Genomic DNA, 20,665 nt, shown 5'->3' on the forward strand with positions numbered 1-20,665 from the left:
CTTGACGTAAGTAAATAAAGGATGAAAAAAAGTGCTTAGACACAAAGCCATGAGTCTATAAATAACAAAATACTATAAAAAAGTAAATTGTTGACATTTCAGGAAGAACAAAACATTTAAATTAACATTCAAAGGTTAGAAAAAGATATGCTTTTTGTGGAAGACGAGTTTAAACATTACAAAATAAAAAAAACAATTTTATATTATTTTCAGATTAAAATGCCAGTTTAATCAACTTTACAGTACCCATTTAATCGATATTCAGGTACATCTCAAAATTACATTAATGTGTGTGTGTATGTATGCATGTAACTGACAAATTAAAAGAAACACATATTGATAGGACCTCATGGCATGGCAACTGCATTATCTAAACTGTACCTGCCACACTAATCTGCCATGAGAATTTGCATTGTTTTGTATTTTGATGATGGTGGCAGAAAATGCTCTCTTAGGTCCTGTTCCAGAGAACGGTCTGCAAATTCAATTCTGGATGGCTGAAGGTTTTTGTTGCAATTCGATTTCTTAATTAGAATCCAATCCTTGTCAATAACAGATCGTATTAATTTAAAGGCTTGTTGGTGTTTTCATTCTACCATGTTCAGGTCATTCCTATATCGATTTTTCTCAGTCCAAGGATGTTTTCGAAGTAATTTGTAGCCTGAAGTGGAGGAATACTTATATAGAATAATGTCTTCAATTTCCTTCCAAATATTTTATTAAACCAAATAGTTCATGGTGAGTACCCACAGGTGTAAATGGAGAACTGCTGGTTCCTTTGTCATTTGCATCTTATTGCTAATAAGGAGCAATTAAAAACAGTAACAGTAAATACATCTGTTTAAAACAAAAATAAGCAGTTAAGGGAGGGGAAATCTTAACAAACAACTAAAATTAACTACAAAAATGTTGCTTTGAACAGTAAGTGCTTCAACAGAAAATAAACTCTGCAGGCATTATAGCCCTCGAGGACCAACTTTGCTGTTCCAGAGTCTCACATTAGTGCTCAGAACACATGACTGATGTACACTGTTAATACGCTCCTTAAACCATTCATTGACAAACTCACTTGGGGCATTGTGGATCCGAGTATCGTCATCCTGGAAAAGTGCATTAGCATCAGGATAAAAATACCTCACTGCAGGATGAAAGTTATGATTCAGGATTGCTTTGTATCGACATTCACACTCAGTGAAGATGTGCCTTATACTATACCTCAGCCACCAGAATGATGATATTGTTTGATATAACTTCTATGCTCTCAACACCTTTGAAAGAGTTCTTCCTAAAACACCAGCAAATTGAACATCCTGCCAAGCATGCTCCAAGAAAAGGCATAATGAAAAATAAGGAGAAAATGGACTCTCGTGGCCTTCTTATGTCTGATCTTATACATAATGGGACGTCATTTACTTAATTATCTCAATGAACGCACCTATGCAGAAGTGCCAGCTTTCAGTTTAATTGGTTTCTTTTATTTTACCAGTTAGTTATGTGCATATATTTAAATGAATTATTATGCCCCTTACCTCATGTGCATCAAACTTTTATAGTACTTCATAAACACATATTAAAATGTAACATGCATGTTACAGTTGTGTAACTAAATATACCTATTATGATTGCATAATACAAAAATGAGAAAACATTTTAAACAATAAGCTAAGCAAATCAGCTATTTTTAATTCATATCTTGGCATGTATTAAAATAGTAGACAGGCCCTTCTTGACTGGAAATGTTTACCACGTTTCTTTGCAACTTTAACATTTTCCATACATACATTGCACACAAAATGAATAGCAAAGCACTGGAAACAAGCTACACAGAAATTCAAGTGATAGATTCCTCTGAAGTTTAATCACAGGCACGTGTAATCCTCCTATTTGTCCTTTCAGACTTTGCTGTTTCGTTGTGAATAATAGTCTAATTGGAATCAAAGCATTTTTAGTTAATGGGAAGTTATTTTACTTCAGAAGTGATTCTACATTGAACTTATTTCAGATTAAAAGGGATTTGACAGCCCACATCATTCTTCATTATTATTATTATTATTATTATTATTGTCCAAAATTCCTCTCTGTCACAAATTATTCTTAAATTCTTCAAGATAATAAAATGGTAATTTGTTCATATCTTCTGTATATCCTGTGTACTTCACATTTTCGTTTTCAATTGGCCAAGTCTCATTCTGCATTAGACTTATATACACCTAATAATTTTGCGGCATCAGTTCCATGATCCCAGTCATACAGTTATGATGTGCTGCCCAAGATTTACCATTATTCACAGTCTTATGACTAGGAAGATCACCTTCATTGGTTACAGGCATTCAGAAAGACCCATGCCTGCTCTGTGTTACTGATTGTTATGCAAGTTTGAATATTATTTAATTGGAACATCATCAGTTTAGAGTGCTCACCTGGAAACAGAGAATAGGATTTTGCTGCTGACTTGTGCTCATTGAAGTAAATCCTTGTTTCATGGTTCTTTCCTCTTTACGCATTTATAGCTTCAGTCTTTGCTTGTTGATCAATCGATGCATTTATTTTAGGAATTGTGAGTCATGTGGAAAGATCCTTGTCAGCTTGTGCCACTGTTACCCTTTTTTATATTTTAATTAGGAAGAATAAACAGATAAGGAAATAGTCCTCCAAAAAAGAAATTCAACCGCAAATTCCTTGACATTCATTTATAAATAATACATGATATTCAGACTGCCACATCATAATGCTCAGATAGTAGTCTTCCACATTTATGGATCTATTACACTGTAAAATGAACATAATCCCCTTAACCAAAACAGGTATGTTACCATTTAGTTAATGAAAGCTACATGACATAACAAGGGGTGAAGGTGTAAAAAAATTAACATTTTATTGTGGCACCAAGTTCAAAGGGTCAAAATTAAGATTTTTTTTTTATGTGACTGGTGCTTTCACTTGTACAGCAGGTGCAGTCGACTGCCATGGCAGTTGTTGCGACTCAACTTGTCCGCTAGTGGGGGGCGCACCGAGGGCTGGTAAAGGGATGCTATGGGGGCAATGTTTGAGTTGGTGAAATGTTCCTGGTGGTTCTCTACAGAAGAAGAAATTGGGAAGCCAGAGGAGGGAGGTCCCTGGGCCAAAAACGCTTGTTTTTCATTGACTGAAGGTCGGCGACGAGAACGTAGCTGCTGTCTCTCCAGGAGTTGGTGTCGTAACTCGGAAACACGCTCCTCTTTCTGCAAAAATAAAGGAAAAAATAAAATTAAGGTTTTGGGAGTAAGGATAGAGAACTTCAGTTTTCAATGGATACATTGCATTTTAATTCATCAAAATATCAAAGTGCTATTACTGCTACACATACAATTGCATGAAGTAGGTAATACCTCATTTGCATTTATTACTATATCAGTAATGGCGTACTGCATGATAACGTGCAGTGAATACACTTGACTTGAGCATTCATAGTTTCCATACTCTTTCTCTGTACGTTTAGCATTCATTTCCTGAGAGGCTGATGCAGTTGCTGCTTCCTGAGCAACTCTTCTTTTCTCCACCCTAGCGGCCCGCTTCTTCTCTTCTTTCGTCAGCATCTTTTGGCGTTAAAACTGATTAAGTCAGTGTTTGTGTTGCAATTACTTAGTACGTTTTCCTTAATTTTTCACTTAAGCTGGCACTTAAGATTTCAATCTGCTTCAAGAACGATTTAAGATATGAAGAGCTAGGGGAAGTGATGGCGAAAGTGGTAGGTAATGAGAATGGCGCCAGTAGACATGCGCCACATGGCTGCCCTGCTGGCCACTGCCGAGAGTTGATTCTACAATAAAATAAAATAAAAATAAAAAGAGGAATACGTTGGAGGTCAATCATCACCCCGAAAGTGGAGAGTAGACATCACGTAGTATATGTGTACCAATTTCAGGTCAATAGTTCAAACGGTTTGCGAGCTACAGGTGATTTAAAATCCTGGATAGACAAATGGACAGCCATGGTAGAGTATTATATATAAAGATATTAGGAAAATCATCTAGCATCACCTTGTGGGAATACCGTTAAGTATCTTCATCATTTAAATATGACTTCTGACCAGAGTGTACATGGTGCAGACTTAACGTGTTTCTAAATCACACGTCCCTATAGCGAAGGCTACATGTTATGTTAAAGTAAGCCTGGTAGGTCTGTTAGATATTATTTATTTATTTTAATACACTGTATGATGATTATGTATTTATTTTAGTTTATTTCCTTAGTTGTTCTGTCAGATATACAATTAAAAACTTAACAACATAACCTTCTCAAACTCATTTCAGAGTCACAGCAGGCCAAAGCCTATCTCAGTAGTACTGAACACAAAATAGAGCACAAATCTGGAAAGGGCACCTTTTTATCATAGAGACAACTCACATTCACTCACACAGGGTCAGCTTGAAATTGACAAATCAGCCATACCAACACATCTTTGGAGATGCAAGAGGAAAACCCAGCAGACACCACAGAACTGACAAACACATTAACAACTAACAATGAACTCAGAACACTTGATTCATGAATGAGCAACCCTTCTCAATGCACCAGTACACCACCAAAATAAAAAGAATATGTTTGATTTTACTATTGTTGGAGTTTTGTTTTGTGTGCTAAAACTCTCTAAAGAGACATCTCATTTCAAAGTAAGGCTACCAAGAGCAACGGAGAAAGACATGATGGAACACTGGTTATCTCTGTTTACTTCCAGCTTGGTGACTCTAAATAGGTCTCATTGTGAGTACATTTTTACCTGTAGCCGAGACACTGTTTTGTTTTTCTTTTCTTGTAAATGTTATTTGTTTATTATATTTTTCTAGTGCATGAAATTTTATAAAATTTAAGTTTGCCCTTAAAGCAAGCAAAGTATTGTCTGTTTATCATATGCTAATTCTAGCACTGTGTCTGATACTACTGGGATATTCTATAGTTCCCTGCAATGTTGCATTAGGAAAAGTGAGCTGAGAAAATAGACAGATAGAGTAGCACACAGGCTTAAATATGTACTGCGAGTGACATTAAATTGTGCATTAATAATGAAAGGACTGTTCAGCAAGCCATAACATTTTAATCTTCAATAGATTATTAATATTTAGTTGACTGTAAATTTAATAATCAAAATTCTCGCTTAATAACTTTTGTGACTTTAACAAAAATGGGAAGATATTCATTAAAAAAAGAAAAAAAAATGTATGGACAGACCTCTGCAATTATCTTCTCTAGCTCTCGATTCTCCTTCTCCAGCTGTCGGGACTTCTCCTCATCATTGTTATTTGTTGAAGAGCCTGTCTTCATTGTGTCCTGTTGTTCAGACTGCCACTCTCCACGGGTGATGAGTCTTCTCATCTACAAGTATGAAAGTTTATCACATGGAGTCAATGGAAAGACAAAGACAATCACAATGTATTTCTTTCACCTCATGTACAGTACATACAAATATACTGTATGTGAGGTTGTGTTTATTTATATACATACACAAATGCACTGTATATTTATATTCAGGCCAGCTGGGAACTGCATATTACATTGCATTTTGTATTTTCCCTGGTTTGCATTTGTTATCAGTTTTAGATAGACAGATAGTCCTTATGTTATTTTGTTGGTAATTCTGTAATTATTTACTGTCACTTTGAAAATGCTTACATTCCATGTGTTCTATGGGTAGTACCACAAGTGGTGGGCCAAGACCTGACGTCACCAGTCTGGACAATTTCCTCTAGCAATTTAAGGCCTAGAGATGAGGATCACAGGTGTGGTGCATTGACGTTTTAGGGGGTCAATAGTGAATGTTTTTTTTTCTTGTGGATTTCCTGTTTTTTTTTTTATTATTATTATTTTCTACTCTGACTTTTGTTTATAAATTGTGTTTTGGGACTTGTACTTTGTGGATTGCTATTTGCCTTTTCATTCTTTTCAGCAGTTTTGTTATAATTTTGCTTGTTTTGAAAAAATATTTTCATTTGATAAAGATTCTGTACTTTGAATAATCTCTTCAAACCAGAGTTTTTCATAGTTTTTCCCTCTTGTAAGGCATTTGTGATATTTTGAGACTTCAAAATATATTCAAAGCTTTAAAAGCCATCTACTCCATTTTGGGCCTTGATTAAGCTGAGGCCTGCAGCTAGTAGTTGGAGGATGGTTGGTTTGTGGTGAGGCTACTTTGGATAAGACACTGAAGATATTGTCCTGATTTTGTGGCACTTTTTGGAGGCCTCAACCCTTTTTCTCAATGTTTCTGATGCCTTATATGTGGTTAGTGACCCCCTGTTGGTTTACAGGGATAGCATGTTCTGTTAGGGGGAACGGTGACCTGGGATCATTGACCAGAATATAGACTAGTCCCAAACAGGAAGCAATTATGGACTGAGATTAAAAGAATATCTGAGCTGGGAGGGAGGAGAATTTGGATTCAGTAGGATAGAAGAAAAAAGGAAAGAGTAACTCTTGAAAAAGTGGATTAGGTACTACATGATGCCATGAAATGGTAAGGGGATTTTCTTGGTGTTTACATGTCCAAAAGAGCCATTAGGCCATTTATTTTTTATTTTATTCTGTAAAGCTCATTTTATCATTTCCTATCCCTGTTATATATTTTGGATGTTTTTTTGCTTCTGGCCACCACATTGTATTCTGTTGTCTAGGTAGCTTTTCCTGATGATAGAAGCTGTGCTCCCCGAGTGTCATGACCCGCGGGTAATTGCAGCGATGTGATTAAAAGGCCACTCATTCATTGTGTTCTCATCCAAACTGTGGATATCAAACCTTTTCTAATTTACAGTTTTCTTACTTTTGCTATATTGAAACTTTGTGATTTTTCACTTCTCATTTCGGGTTTGGTGCTTTGTGTTTCTTGATCTCTCCATTTGGACCCCTTTTCTGACTTCCCTCTGTTCTTGCAGTTGCCCTTTTAAAATGAGTTGGCTTGCTGACATGTCCATTCCTAAAACCTTAGTTCATATTCATACATAGGTTTTATTATTATATCTGGGCTTTCTTTGGGCAACTCTGGCTTCGAGGCTTATTATTATATAAATATAGTAGCTGTTTTACCTTGTGCAGCCTGGGTGTGAAAGTGAAAAGGTGAAAAGTAATTAAAATTATACATTACCCAAATGTATTATCCTTAAAACTGTTTCATTAAATATATTATTTTAGCAGAGGAAAGTTTTTAAAATAAAATATTGCTTTTTTTCTTTTCTTTGGGTGTAAAAAAAAAGGTGTGATGCTCTGGGGCCATAATACAAATAAAAAGGGGAAATATTTGATTAAAGTCAAAGTGAAATGTGATGGGCAGGAATCAAACCCAGATTTCTTAGTTAAACATTAAGCGTGCTAACCACCACACCGTCATCACAACCAGAATAATGTTGCTTCTCTGTCAGTTGATCACAATGTAGCATTTCTTGCCATAAACTCCCACCCCCAGCTGCCCCAGCAGCACTTTAGAAGGGCGATGCTGAGAGTTGTATGTCAGAAACCGGAAAAACAAAGCTTTATAAATAAGGAGAAAATTTTATATATATATGAATAAATAAATCCTGCATTTTATTATTGTTTCTTTAGTGAAGACTTTCAGTTTGGGAGGATATTGACACAGCTATTCTAAAGGATTTTTAATGTGACCATACAGATATATTTAAAACTGACTCATCAAATAAAATGTCACTTACTGCTCTTAAAGCAGACAAAAGCTGATCTGTAAATTGAGTTGCAAAAATAATATTTTAATTTGTATGTATTCCTATGTATTCCTTGATTTAATTTTTCATCGACTGCAGTATGGCTTTTCAGTGTAAACTGAACACACTGATAACAAATGAGTCAGCACTTATATCACAGTAATGCATGATGTGCTGTGTCAGCTTTGCTTTGCTTTGGGTTCGTGTAAGGGTTTTGCTCCATCAGTCATGCAGGTTTTCCTCTCAGTAAATGTTCCTATTAATATTTAAAGCAATTTTATATATCACTGGCTTCATGCTGAAAATGTTATTTTTATATCAAGAATACATCATTTTTAGGGGGTGGTTTTTATGTGCAATCATTTTCTGTTACAGCATACAGTATTTGCTCCATTTACTGACTATTACCCTTTACAACATGATTGAGTTTTTTTTTGCTTTTTTAAGACTCTTTCTTTTCCAAAAATGTGAAAACATGCCTTTAAATACTTTTCTTGTGATTAAAATGAATGCATTTAAATTTTAAAAGTAAAACACATATTTATACCCTACCTTGGGCACAAAAAGAACAACAAGAGTGATGTACACAGAGAAGACGATGGCAAGGGAGGCAAATGCAAAGGCTGCATCCTGCTGGCTGTTCAGAATCATGGTCACTGGAGCAGTAATCAGGCAGAGCACCTGGCCAAAGGGAAAAAGGGGGAAAAAAGGCTTAAATATTTCATGAATGGACTGGATATTAAGTGGTATCACATTGTTATTTGAACAAATGTTTTTCTATCAAATCTCTTCAGAATGAAACCCACCAAGGTGCTTTACAATCAGGTGCATAATTTTATTTCAAATATAGGGAGGGAATATGTTGACATAAACAAAGCTGTTGTGTTTATGACCCACATATTACACTCTAGATACTCTTTGCCTGTTTACATTTCATGCCCAGTCCTGCAGAAGATACTAGTGGGCTTCAGTTTCAAGTCCCCTGTTAGAGAGTTTGGCAGGTAGTGGATCAGCCCTCATGCTGATTAGAACTGTTTCCATTATAATTTTAAAAAGCACAGGGACAGAATTGATTTTCAAATTATAACAGTATTTCAATGCTATAGTATTGTATATTTGCTTCAAATAACTGGACAACTGAACCAATATTATGTTTATAGTTTTGTAGAGGTTACATTTGACTGCTCTAAGCTACACACCATGTGCTGAAGAATAAATTGCTCAAAGGTTGCTATGCTGTCACTTGGAAAATTTGTGTGATGATTCCAGTCCTGTCATTGGTACAAAATATACTGCTCAAAAAAATTAAAGGAACACTTTTTAATCAGAGTATAGCATCAAGTCAATGAAACTTCTGGGCTATTGATCTGGTTAGTTAAGTAGCAGAGGGGGTTGTTAATCAGTTTCATTTGCTTTGGTGTTAATGAAATTAACAAGAGGTGCACTAGAGGGGCAACAATGAGACGACCCCCAAAACAGGAATAGTTTAACAGGTGGAGGCTACTGACATTTTTCCCTCCTCATCTGTTTTTTCACTAGTTTTGCATTTGTCTATGGTCAGTGTCACTACTGATAACATGAGACAATGCCTGGACCCTACAGAGGTTGCACAGGTAGTCCAACTTCTCCAGGATGGCACATCAATACATGCTATTGCCAGAAGGTTTGCTGTGTCTCCCAGCACAGACTCAAGGGCACAGAAGAGATTCCAGGAGACAGGCAGTTACACTAGGAGAGCTGGACAGGGCCGTAGAAGGTCCTTAACCCATCAGCAGGACCGGTATCTGCTCCTTTGAGCAAGGAGGAACAGGATGAGCACTGCCACAGCCCCACAAAATGACCTCCACCAGGCCACTGGAGTGAATGTCTCTGACCAAACAATCAGAAACAGACTCCATGTGGGCGGCCAGAGGGCCTGATGTCCTCTAGTGGGCCCTGTGCTCACTGCCCAGCATTGTGGAGCTCGATTGGCATTTTCCATAGATTATCAGAAGTGGCAGGTCCATCACTGGCGCCCTGTGCTTTTCACAGATGAAAGCAGTTTAAACCCTGAACACATGTGACAGATGTGAAAGGGTCTGGAGAAGCCGTGGAGAACATTATGCTGCCTGTAACATCGCTCAGCATGACCAGTTTGGTGGTGGGTCAGTGATGGTCTGGGGAGGCATATCCATTGAGTGACGCACAGACCTCTACAGGCTAGACAACGGCACCTTGACTGTCATTAGGTATTGGGATGAAATCCTTGGACCCATTGTCAAACCCTATGCTGGTGCAGTGTGTCCTGGGTTCCTCCTGGTGCATGACAATGCCCGGCCTCATGTGGCGAGAGTATACAGGCAGTTCCTGGAGGAGGGAGGAATTGATACAATTGACTGGCCCCAATGCTCGTCTGACCTAAATCCAACAGAACACCTCTGGGACATTATGTTACAGTCCATTCGATGCCTCCAGGTTGCACCTCAGACTGTCCAAGAGCTCAATGATGCCCTGGTCCAAATCTGGAGGAGATCCCCCAGGACACCATCCGTCGTCTCATTAGGAGTGTGCTCCGACATTGTCAGGCATGCATACAAGCACATGGGGGCCATACAAACTACTGAGTACGATTTGGAGTTGCTGCAATGAAATTTCGGCAAAATGGACTAGCCTTTGATTTTCGGGGTGTCTTTAAATTCAGCCCTCTGTAGATTGATAATTTTCATTTCATCAAACGATGTGGCATCCTTTCGTTCCTAACACATTACCCAGTCCATATCAGTCCATACCAGTCCATACTGAGATCTGATGTGTTTTCAAAGTGTTCCTTTAATTGTTTTGAGCAGTTTATATGGACAAAAGAAAAACTGATTCTTGCACTAAAAAGATGTATTTAATCACACTGTTTGAAATTCACAAAGTTAATTAAATTTGAAACAAAAGAGAAACTGGCAGTGAAATTACATATTAATATCACACATGTGTACATGGAAGGTACAAAAAGGGATTTATGTAGATGTGTAATTCTGACTGCTTTAATTACAAAGGATGTGGTTGTAATTTGTTTTGTAGCCCTATGTGCACAAACTGAGCCTCCAAATGAAGTGTGTGCTTCTTTTTTAGTGATTGTAATCCATTTAATTGCATAAACAATTTCTTGTAGTAGGAATTTGTCATTTTGCGCATACCTCAACTTACTCTCCACTGGCACACATAGAGTTTTGCGGTCAGAGTACAGGGTCAGCTGTTTGGAGCAATTGCAGGTGAAGGGCTTTGCTCAAGGGCCCAAAAAGAGTAGCATTCCTTCCGTCACTGCCAGGATTCAAGCCAGAAACCTTCAAATTCCAGCCCAGATCCTTTAGCCACAGAGCTACCACTCTGCCCAGGCATCAGTAGGAGGTTCTACCAAGATTTGAACTAGCATTGCTGGATTCAGAGTTCAGAGTGCTTCCCGCTTGATTCAATTATGTCATATCTTTTCTTGTAGAGTAGAGAAAGTTCAGCACTGCATGATGAATAAATCAGTGTTTATTCAGTATGCCCAAACTCTCCAACTGAAGATTATGGAAAGTAAGAAAAAAGTGATCACTGCAATTGGGAACCAGTCAGTGATGACGTAGTACTGGGAAATCTCTGCTTTAATTAACTTTTATCTGAATGAATAGACAATTATTACTATTCACTGTTAAAGCAAATAATTTGAAGACAGTTCTGAAAATTTTTGATAATGCTCATTAATGATAGTTTGCACATAGATTGTGGATTTACCGCTAACATTTTTCAAAGTTTTGTTTGCATGGACAGAAATTGAATTTACAATGAATTTATTGATATAAAAATTTGAAACTTCTGCCTCGAGTCTTCTATTTTTAGAGAGCAATTTGTCATGAAAAAACAGATGTAAACTCAGTAATACAGGTATAAAAAAGCATGTGAACTTCAAGAATGAAAACAGCAAGTAGAGGGAAAGCTGGTCTCAGTCCATTTCTAGAATGAGCACTGAGCAAAACATGTTTTCTAATTTCCCCCAGGATACAGTGATATGGCAGTAAGGGGTCAGTGAGAACACGGCAAAAACCGAGAGGAGCTTGCTAATGAATGGTGCAGCGTGTATTCTCATGAGCCTAAAATGGCATTTAGAAGAGAAGACTGTGTATTGATATGATTATAACTTAACTGATTTCTTTTACAACTTGGGAAAAAGACACAATATATGATCTGTAACCCAGAGATAAGTGTTAATTTTGAAAGAAAGAAAGAAAGAAAGAAAGAAAGAAAGAAAGAAAGAAAGAAAGAAAGAAAGAAAGAAAGAAAGAAAGAAAGAAAGAAAGAAAGAAAGATTATATAGACATTGAGAAGGATTTGTCAAGAAGCAGTATATTTATGACTGTCAGGACTGCTGTTATTAATTATTAAATGTAATAATATATTTATTTATATGATTACTGTAAAAGAATACTGCTATTATATATATGGTATATGTTTGCTGCACCAAGGAAGTAAGGGACAGCAGGTGCTCTTTGGGGCCAGGTTCCACCATTTGTACAAATTTTCTCCACATGAAATCTTAAAAAACAAGTATGTGTTTTTAAGGTGTTTTACATAATAAAAACAAATCGAATAAAAATTGCTATTTAGCAAAAAATTGAAAGTGTGTTAATTTTCCTAGACAGACGTATACTGCAATTTTCATTGCATGACTGCTACAGAGATTCATCAAGTTCAACTCTTCTAATAGTGAGTTCAGTGGTTTAACATCTGCTTTTGTATATCTGAGGTTTTACCCGAACAGTATAACACATGAGCTTATCAATGGCTAAATATTGAAAGATAAACATTATAACAACAGCACATTCTCTAGTAGTAGGTTATGTTACAAAAATGTTAAGTTTTTAAGCTTATTTTTAACATTTATTGTATTTTGTGATCTTTCATTTTACTGAATGGCATATTCAATGCTGTGTGCTGGGTGTTCTGTATGTGTGTGCCTGTACATGTACAGGTGCCACCAATGTGAATTGCTTTCAGGCTCACCTTGGTTTTGATTTCTTAAACAACGGTGTTAACCTGCGTAGGAAGATGTTCTATTTTGCTATATATTAGGCTGTTGCACTCAGGAATATTTTTGTTAAAAAAAAAAAATTGTAGCTTGTACTTGTGTTGTATTTCTTGGACTCCTTTGTCCCCTCAGTAAGTTTGTTCTGGGGCTAACTCTGGAGTAAAGGAGCTTCTGTGCATTAGCACTAGATGTCAGATTAAAGGACGGGATGACCCTTCCAACATAGAAGTCAATTTAGTTTAATTTAATTCAACTTAGTCTTTACAGCACACTTTTATTTACAAAATAAAACAAATTGTTGGATTGCTTAGTGTTCTTTAAACATTATTTAAACAATATTTTTGCAATTAACTTTTTATTAAGACTTGAACTGAAGAAGTTTTATTTTATTCATGTCTTAGTTTCATTATTTATACAATGCTCCATGGAAGGATCACATGATCAATTCAGTAATCTCATGACAACACAGGAAATTACACATAAAAATCTTGCATTCGCTTCTCTCATTCCAGTCGATAAAACAAAACAAAACTTGCGAAGAACTGTAATATAGATACCTTATTCCCAAAGTCGACACTTGAGTCAGATTTTGATCACTTTTTTATCCTCGATTTTTACTTTTGATTATCCTATATTATTAGCTGTTTTGCATGGTTCTCTCTGTCCTCCTAGTTATGATCTCTGCTACCACTTTTTGACCATGATTTTTCAGTTCTTTTTACATCTCCTAGTCCCTTTGGCCTCACAATAATTCAGAGACAGTGTCGTCATTCAATATATACAGTATTACCATATTGCACTTAACACAACTCACAATAAACATTTCCTCAATAGGCTGGTTGGACAGCTCCATCCTGTACCAACAGCAACAAGGAGAATTTCTGGATTACAGGGCAGCCCAAAGACCTAAACCTTACTGAGCTGACTTTCGAAAGAATTAAGAATGCCATCAACCTCACTGGGTTTTTTTAAACTAAACGTACTCCTTTTATGTTTTGTTACAGTACTTTCTGCAGTAGCATACGTTTATTATTGGAATATAGTACTTCTATTCATGATAAAACAGAATCCTAATTCGGAAGACCATATACAGTATATAAGCACTGTTCATTTAAACAGAATTTCCAAAACTGAGCTGGTGGATTTTGTTTGTTTTGCACATTCTGTGGAAAATTAAAAACACTACTACTGGCTAGCGGAGTAAGGTGAAGTCATTATGGATTTTGTTGTGTGTCCTTAAATGGGCTTGATGTCATGTTGTCTACTTTTTAAATCTTTTTTTATGTTGTTTTATATTTTTCTATTATTTTCTTCCATTTGCATTCATATGTGATCAAATGTCCTCCAAACGATAATAAACTTATGGACTAAACTTATTTTGGTTCTACTTGCTTTCTTCTGCCTTAGTCAATGTACATACATTTTCTACTGACATTTACTTTATTTGTTGTCATTGTCTGCCACCTATAGGGCACTGGAGGGAACAGAAGGCATGTTCTTTCCTGAAGTAAAACACAGTTTAACCACATTTATATTAATTGAATTTCTTTACCATTAAAATGTTCAGTAAAATGAAAACAGAGGGAAAAAAAGCATATAAAAACTGAAGTATATTGCACATTGGTGTTAAAAGACAACCTTTTCAGCCAAGCTCATCCTATTTAAAAGTACACTTACTGCCACATTGTAGATAGCCATGCCAACTGCACGATGGTCATTGATCTTTTCCGTGGACACACTCTTTGTCTCGTAGGCAAGGAAGATTCCTAACAGCAAAAGAAGACCTTTGTACCCATACACCACTCCTGCAAGGGAACACAATAGGTTAGTTTCTTGGCAATGCCAAAGTATCTACTTAGAGGCGTCATCCACTTGTGAGATTCTCAGATCTTTACAATACTGGCAGCTCTTATAAGAGATAAAAGAAAATATTAGACAGATTAAACATCCCAGAAATGGAGAATCCCAAAGGGAAAGGATATGCAAAATACAGCCAACAGATTCAATAACACCAGGGTTGCATGAAACAAATTTCCATATTTTTTTCTGATTTAGCAGTCTGCATAAAACATTAACATTGATTTAAATTCCAAACCAATGAGGGTTTTACACATACACCCACTGTGGAAGAGCTGCTCGATAAACCACTACATAATTTCTTTTTAAATAATTGGAGGCATTACTTTTGTCACACGCAACCTTGATTCTTAATTGTGCAAAAGCTAAGCTAGCCTAACACAACATGCTTAAGCGTAATGGGCATTAATTTAAGTCTTTGAGTGAAATATTCCTGCAACATATACATTTATCAGGTAATATATTGCAGAAAAAACATTTTCTATATAAAAAGTGTTTTTTCCAGTAACATTAAATTTATCAGGTAAAATATTGTGGAAAAAAATCTTTCTACATAAAAATTGTTCATTTTTTCATGATTACTGATGAAGTAAAAAGTTGTAAGAAACAAAATATCAAGCTTTTATAAATGACAGGATTAACATGTAAATTTCAATCAATTTTATGTGTGGAATCAGCAAGGAGGCTGACCTTTGCTAATGCTCTAAAATCCCGTTACAAGCAATCAACCTTTATAACACTATTGACTAACTTAATTTAAAACGCGAAAGCCATATTGTTTTTATAAGGATGGAATTCATTTTTAAAACTATTAATCTAAATTTGCAGGATCTGGCAAAGAAATTTTGTGGTTAGTGCCGCCTCCCCAGAATTGTAGAGATTCAGGTTCAGGTTTTTTTGTCAATGTGGCTTATCCTCCACACTCCATGTGTATGTAAGGATAACTGGCTTCTTTAAATTGGTTTGTGTTGGTCTCTACCTTATGCTATTTTAGAATATGATGGATAGTTGAAATTTCCAGCATTCCCTTAAAAATGTAGTTTAAATCCTAAATAACTTTATTTATCTGATCAAAGTAAATATTAAATATTACAAATTATTTATCCAGAAAATATTCAGTTTTGCCATGGCAACTTTGAATTTCATATCCCATAGACCCATTCATAGCTCTATGATCAACCCATTCCCTGCAAACATTATTATTTTAATGATTTATTCCAGCTAGCCAGCAAAGCAACTGTTACTCCATTTTTTAATGAAAAGGTTGTTTGCACCCATACCATAAAGTATAGCCTCCTTTTCATTTCAAAACTTCATAAAACACAGTCCATGATCTACTATATAGTAAAACTATATAGTATTAGTAATCCATATTTACTGAATTCTGAAAACGAGGCATTGCTACATTCCATCTTGAAGCAAATTAAATTATTAAATTGCTGTAAATTTATGAAATGGTTCATGGTATTTCTTTCTTTATTTTGGTGCTGTGCACCTGTATTTTATCAGACATTCTTTGATTTGATTGGCTGCCCAAATAACCCTCAACTCACACTATTCATATTATTTGACTTGAAACCAGCACTGCGATTCACTTATGGCAGCAGCTCCAGAGACTGAGGAGTGGTGAGATTTTTTCAGCTACAGCCTCTCAATGAGACATACCTTCTGTCTATAAATTTTTGCAAGCTGTTTCAAGACATAAATCTGACACTGCCTTTAGGCAAGAACATTATTTATATCTTTCCCACAAAAAAAATAAATCCTGCAATTCTCACCCCTTTTATGAATGTAACTTATATCGCAAAAGAAAGCTACGTGTTCTGACCTCTTATTTATGGTAACAAGTTGTGACTCAGTTATTTATTTATTTTTTTGCCTTTTGTAAATGTGAATTTAAATTTTGTATATGTGTTCCTTTCTGAAGATATTCTTTTAATGTAATTTAATTAATATTTGTGTGTATTCCTTTTTGTTGTAAAATGATGTAACTTTATCTTATATAATATTATTTAATTTAAATTGCTACTCTTATGTAATTCTTCAGTGCCACCTTTCTAGGAGCAACCAATGCCATGTATTAATAATTATTTTTTAGGGGTAGAAGTGAAGCTTCTAAACTAAAATCAAAGAACTATGCATGATGCCTAACACTGTAACAACCAGATTCACACTTCATATTTTCTTTTTTGGTTTGATGCTATGAGTCTGAAGTTTTGTTGCTTAATAAACTTCTTTCTTAAATACATTTCATTGACCTATTTTTACCTCCAAAATGAAGGATTACTTTGAAATACATACATTGCTTTTCTAAAAAAAAATATCAAAGCTAAATCCATAGTCCATCTCTTTGATGTTTTTCCTAACAGCTCTGTCAATATTTTTATAAAGGTTGTCCGATTCTGACAGTCATTTATTGGCCCCCATATCCAAGTCTGTTTGAAGCAAATTGCCTTTCTAAAAGCCAGCCATTCATTTTCGGAATATACTCTTTCAGTTAGAAAGATGCCATTTAGAAAAAAAGCAAAATATGAACAGGGCTGCAGGAAAAAATAGTTTCCACTGTTTGTGAACATTCATTGGGTATATTAATTCTGAATTCAGAGGCAGAGTGCAAAAACAAAGAAAAAAGAAATGCCGTTGAGGAAACCCATCAGTACAACTCTCATAGATTCTCATTTCTCAGAAGGATAGATTATTAAGACCTACAGTAACTTTACCCTTGATGTATGCAGATCATAATGTACATACTGTATCTAGCATCCTGAATTAAAGAAAATCTTAAATTGTTGTTCACAATCTGAAAGAATTGCTTTTAAACACAACCCCTATATACAATCTGTTTAGCGAGCTTTGTCTTAGAAATACAAAACAATTTCCTCTATATTACAGTATATTACAATCTACTTTGCCTTTCCTACTTCCTACCATTTCCTGAGACTTAATTCTGTATCAGTAAGGTGTTGTACCATGTTAGCCATAATGGATGCAGTGAGAAATCAAGCAGAGTGACACCTTTTATTGGCTAACTGTACAGATTACAATATGCAAGCTTTCGAGGCAGCTTAGGCCCCTTCTTCAGGCAAGTTGTAATAACTTAATTTTAAATAGCTAGCTTTATATTTTTTATATTCACTGAAGTGATATCAGTAAAGGATTGCTGTTCCATTGTCAAGACCAACAAGCATCCAAGTCATCTACCCATTAGGTGAAATTAGTGACTGAGCAGACAGATATCTTATGAGGAGCAGAAATTCAAACCAAGTGAAGTGAGTAGGCAAGTGGGGAAAAAAGCTGGCTACTGACAAACATACAGGTGATTAGTAGGAAAAAAACTACTTGAGTTTAATCTTTCATTCAGGTGGAAATAAAAGGAACCCTGAACAGTACCTTCTCACATTGGTAAGAATCACTGGTGTTCCACGGGACATGGTATCACTGAACTTTGCTAATATTTACAGCACAATCAGTCAGTTTAGGATAACGTCAGTGCTAAGTGCAAGTTCAGTTCATTCTCTTTCTCATTTATATATGTCTTTCAATAATATGCTAATCTTAGCTTTTCTTGCCAACAGTTAATAGTTCAATTATCAGAAGATCTTGATCATACATTGATGTCCTATCAGGCTAAATGAGTCTCAGGTTGTAGCCTTATAGCGTCAGTCTCACTTTAATCATTTCTTCTTACTTGATAAGATTCGGTTTGACTTTTGCACTGTTTGCAGTACAGAAATAGCATTAATTCAAATGTTGTCACAGACATTCTACTTTTGTAAGAAGAAGGAAATTCTACAATTGTTACATTGTTAGATTTAAAGATAGCCTTCGACACTGTTTACCACTCGATTTGTTATTTACACTTCAAAATTCTGTTGGCACTCAGGCACTGTCCTTGCATGGTTTACTTGCCTATCAAACTTCAGGTGATTTCAATATGTACAGGAATGTGATGATAGAAACCTGTCATTATACTCTACAGCTAGATAAGGTGTCACTTAGAGCTCAGTACTCTGACTATTATGGTTTTAACTATACATGCTACTTCTGAAAGATGGTAAATATTTTGAAAACACTCATATAGAGATGATGGTCAGACCAAATTATAGGTGCTTTTCCACTGCAGGAACATTTTTCTGGAGCAGAAGTCTTTTTAAAAACTCAAAAACTTCGTAACATATCCACTACAGAAACTCATTTTTAGGGCTTAGACGATAAATTGTGCTGATTGGTTGACTTCAAGCACTGGCGACATAAATTTGTATGTAGCTCTGGAGGGTCATCGTGAAGATGGTGCGTTGTACTTCGCACCTTATCATTCTTCATAGCCAGCTCCGCAGTGTGTCACGTCAGGCAACTCATCAAACAATAATCTGCCACTTCAAGTTGCAATTGCATCAAAGCAATAAGGCAGGAGGGTATTTCTTGAACTCCTGATAAAGTCACACTTCACACCGCATCACTCTTTATAGCAGCCTCCCGAGTGTTGTGCACCATTCAGTACAGTGAAGCAATAAGGGGGAGGTCCCATGATCTTCCAAACGTGCCTTACTTCACACCACATCACTCTTCTTTGCTTGTCACATATTTTGCATAAAGGATGTGTGTTGGGAATGCAACACATAAAAGTGGTCAGGGACCACAGGTGGCCCAGGGTCATCATACAGGAACTCATTGCTTCCTGACAACAAAAGTCCTGTGCTGAGAAAGCACCTTATGTTACTACTATCATACATTGAATTGTGTTGATGATTTCAAGATTGGATGAGCAATACCTACCTAACTGCAAATGTACTTAAAAAATCTATTTTATTATTTGATAAAAAAAATACTTATAGCAACAAGGTCTGTTTCTTTTTAATGTAGACCTAAACATCACTTTTACTGAATGGAAATGCAATTTAGGCATTATTTGTGATACCAGTCTATTTTTCCAACATTATCTAAAACTTTCTTTTTCCATTTAAAAATACTGGAAAATCCAAAGCTTTACTTTGCAGAATACAGAGAGGACAATTCATGTATTAATTTATAGTACAACTGTCAAATGAAACTGAAGAAATGCCTAGATGTGAGTTGTCAGTTGGCTTTGGTCATAAGAATTATACTACAAACCTAGGAAGTAACCCATGGATTCTAGGTTACCATTATGTCAGCTAGTGATAAGAAGTCATACAAAAAAGGTAACATAAGAACGTGTATAAAGCATAAAGGTTAAATGAAAGATAAAATGTGTGTAAAACAAGAAAAGGGTAGCAAAATCATGTGAGCAATAAATTAAATGCATCCTCAAATATGACAAAAGTGATTTTGTAGGAGGTATCTAGCACACTAGCACTTCTACAGAAGTCTAATTTTCCTTTTACAAAGGTTTCATCTTCTGTGGTTACCATGATGTTCACCACTGAAGGTCTCCACTGGAGATGCAAATGTATTCATTTAATCTGTTATTTGGTCCTTAGATACAGTATTAATGAAAATTACATATCTGAATGACTCCATTGGAGTTACTTAATAGCTTGTGTCATGTTTGTATTGTTAGCTGTCATCAAATCTGATTTATGCCCGGTATTATTCCTTAAAAAGTTAGGTACAAACACTTATTCACACTGAGCCATCAAAGGTTATTTGACCAACAAGTGCCTTTGTGATAACTTAAAACAGCCCAAAAAGCAAAAGAGTACGTAAGTCTTATCTGAAACACAGCGGTGTCATGGCTTACATTGCATACCATATATACAGAACTTTTTAGATATTCATAAGGCAATTGCTTTAGGAAGTCATTTTAGAAGATTAAATATGTGATTGGGTAACACATAAATATATTTTACCATACCTTAGAAAACCTAAACATAGGTATTTCTGACATGATTAACAGAAACAACAAAGAAGTTGTCTAATTAAGCAAAAGCAGTAACATTTTTCACTCTTACAAATCTGCCCTCATTAAAAGGAAGAGTCCTGAAAAGGGTGAAAATGTAAAATATCCAATAGACTGCAAAAAAATATGATTTCCTATTCAAGGTCTCACCAAAAACTATCTGTCCTAGAAAGCATCAAATGCAAATGCTTTGATTCTAAGCAGCAA

At 35.7% G+C, this 20,665-nt stretch overlaps 1 protein-coding gene across 3 annotated transcripts in view; it reads right to left on the minus strand.

Moving 5' to 3' along the window:
* Positions 1 to 2,675: 2,675 nt before the first annotated feature.
* Positions 2,676 to 20,665, minus strand: part of gabbr1b (gamma-aminobutyric acid (GABA) B receptor, 1b) — a 721,337-nt gene continuing 703,347 nt past the window's right edge. For all 3 annotated transcript variants that reach the window (XM_051933715.1, XM_051933714.1, XM_028800495.2), the window contains 4 exons: positions 14,401 to 14,528; positions 8,238 to 8,366; positions 5,209 to 5,352; positions 2,676 to 3,221 (listed from right to left, as the gene is read on the minus strand). In XM_051933715.1, the coding sequence (XP_051789675.1) occupies positions 2,937 to 3,221; positions 5,209 to 5,352; positions 8,238 to 8,366; positions 14,401 to 14,528 (686 nt within the window). In that variant the 3' untranslated portion in view covers positions 2,676 to 2,936. The remainder of the gene's footprint in view (positions 3,222 to 5,208; positions 5,353 to 8,237; positions 8,367 to 14,400; positions 14,529 to 20,665) is intronic.

This window comes from Erpetoichthys calabaricus, chromosome 1 (genome assembly GCF_900747795.2).
Source record: "Erpetoichthys calabaricus chromosome 1, fErpCal1.3, whole genome shotgun sequence".
Classification (NCBI taxonomy): Eukaryota; Metazoa; Chordata; class Cladistia; order Polypteriformes; family Polypteridae; genus Erpetoichthys; species Erpetoichthys calabaricus.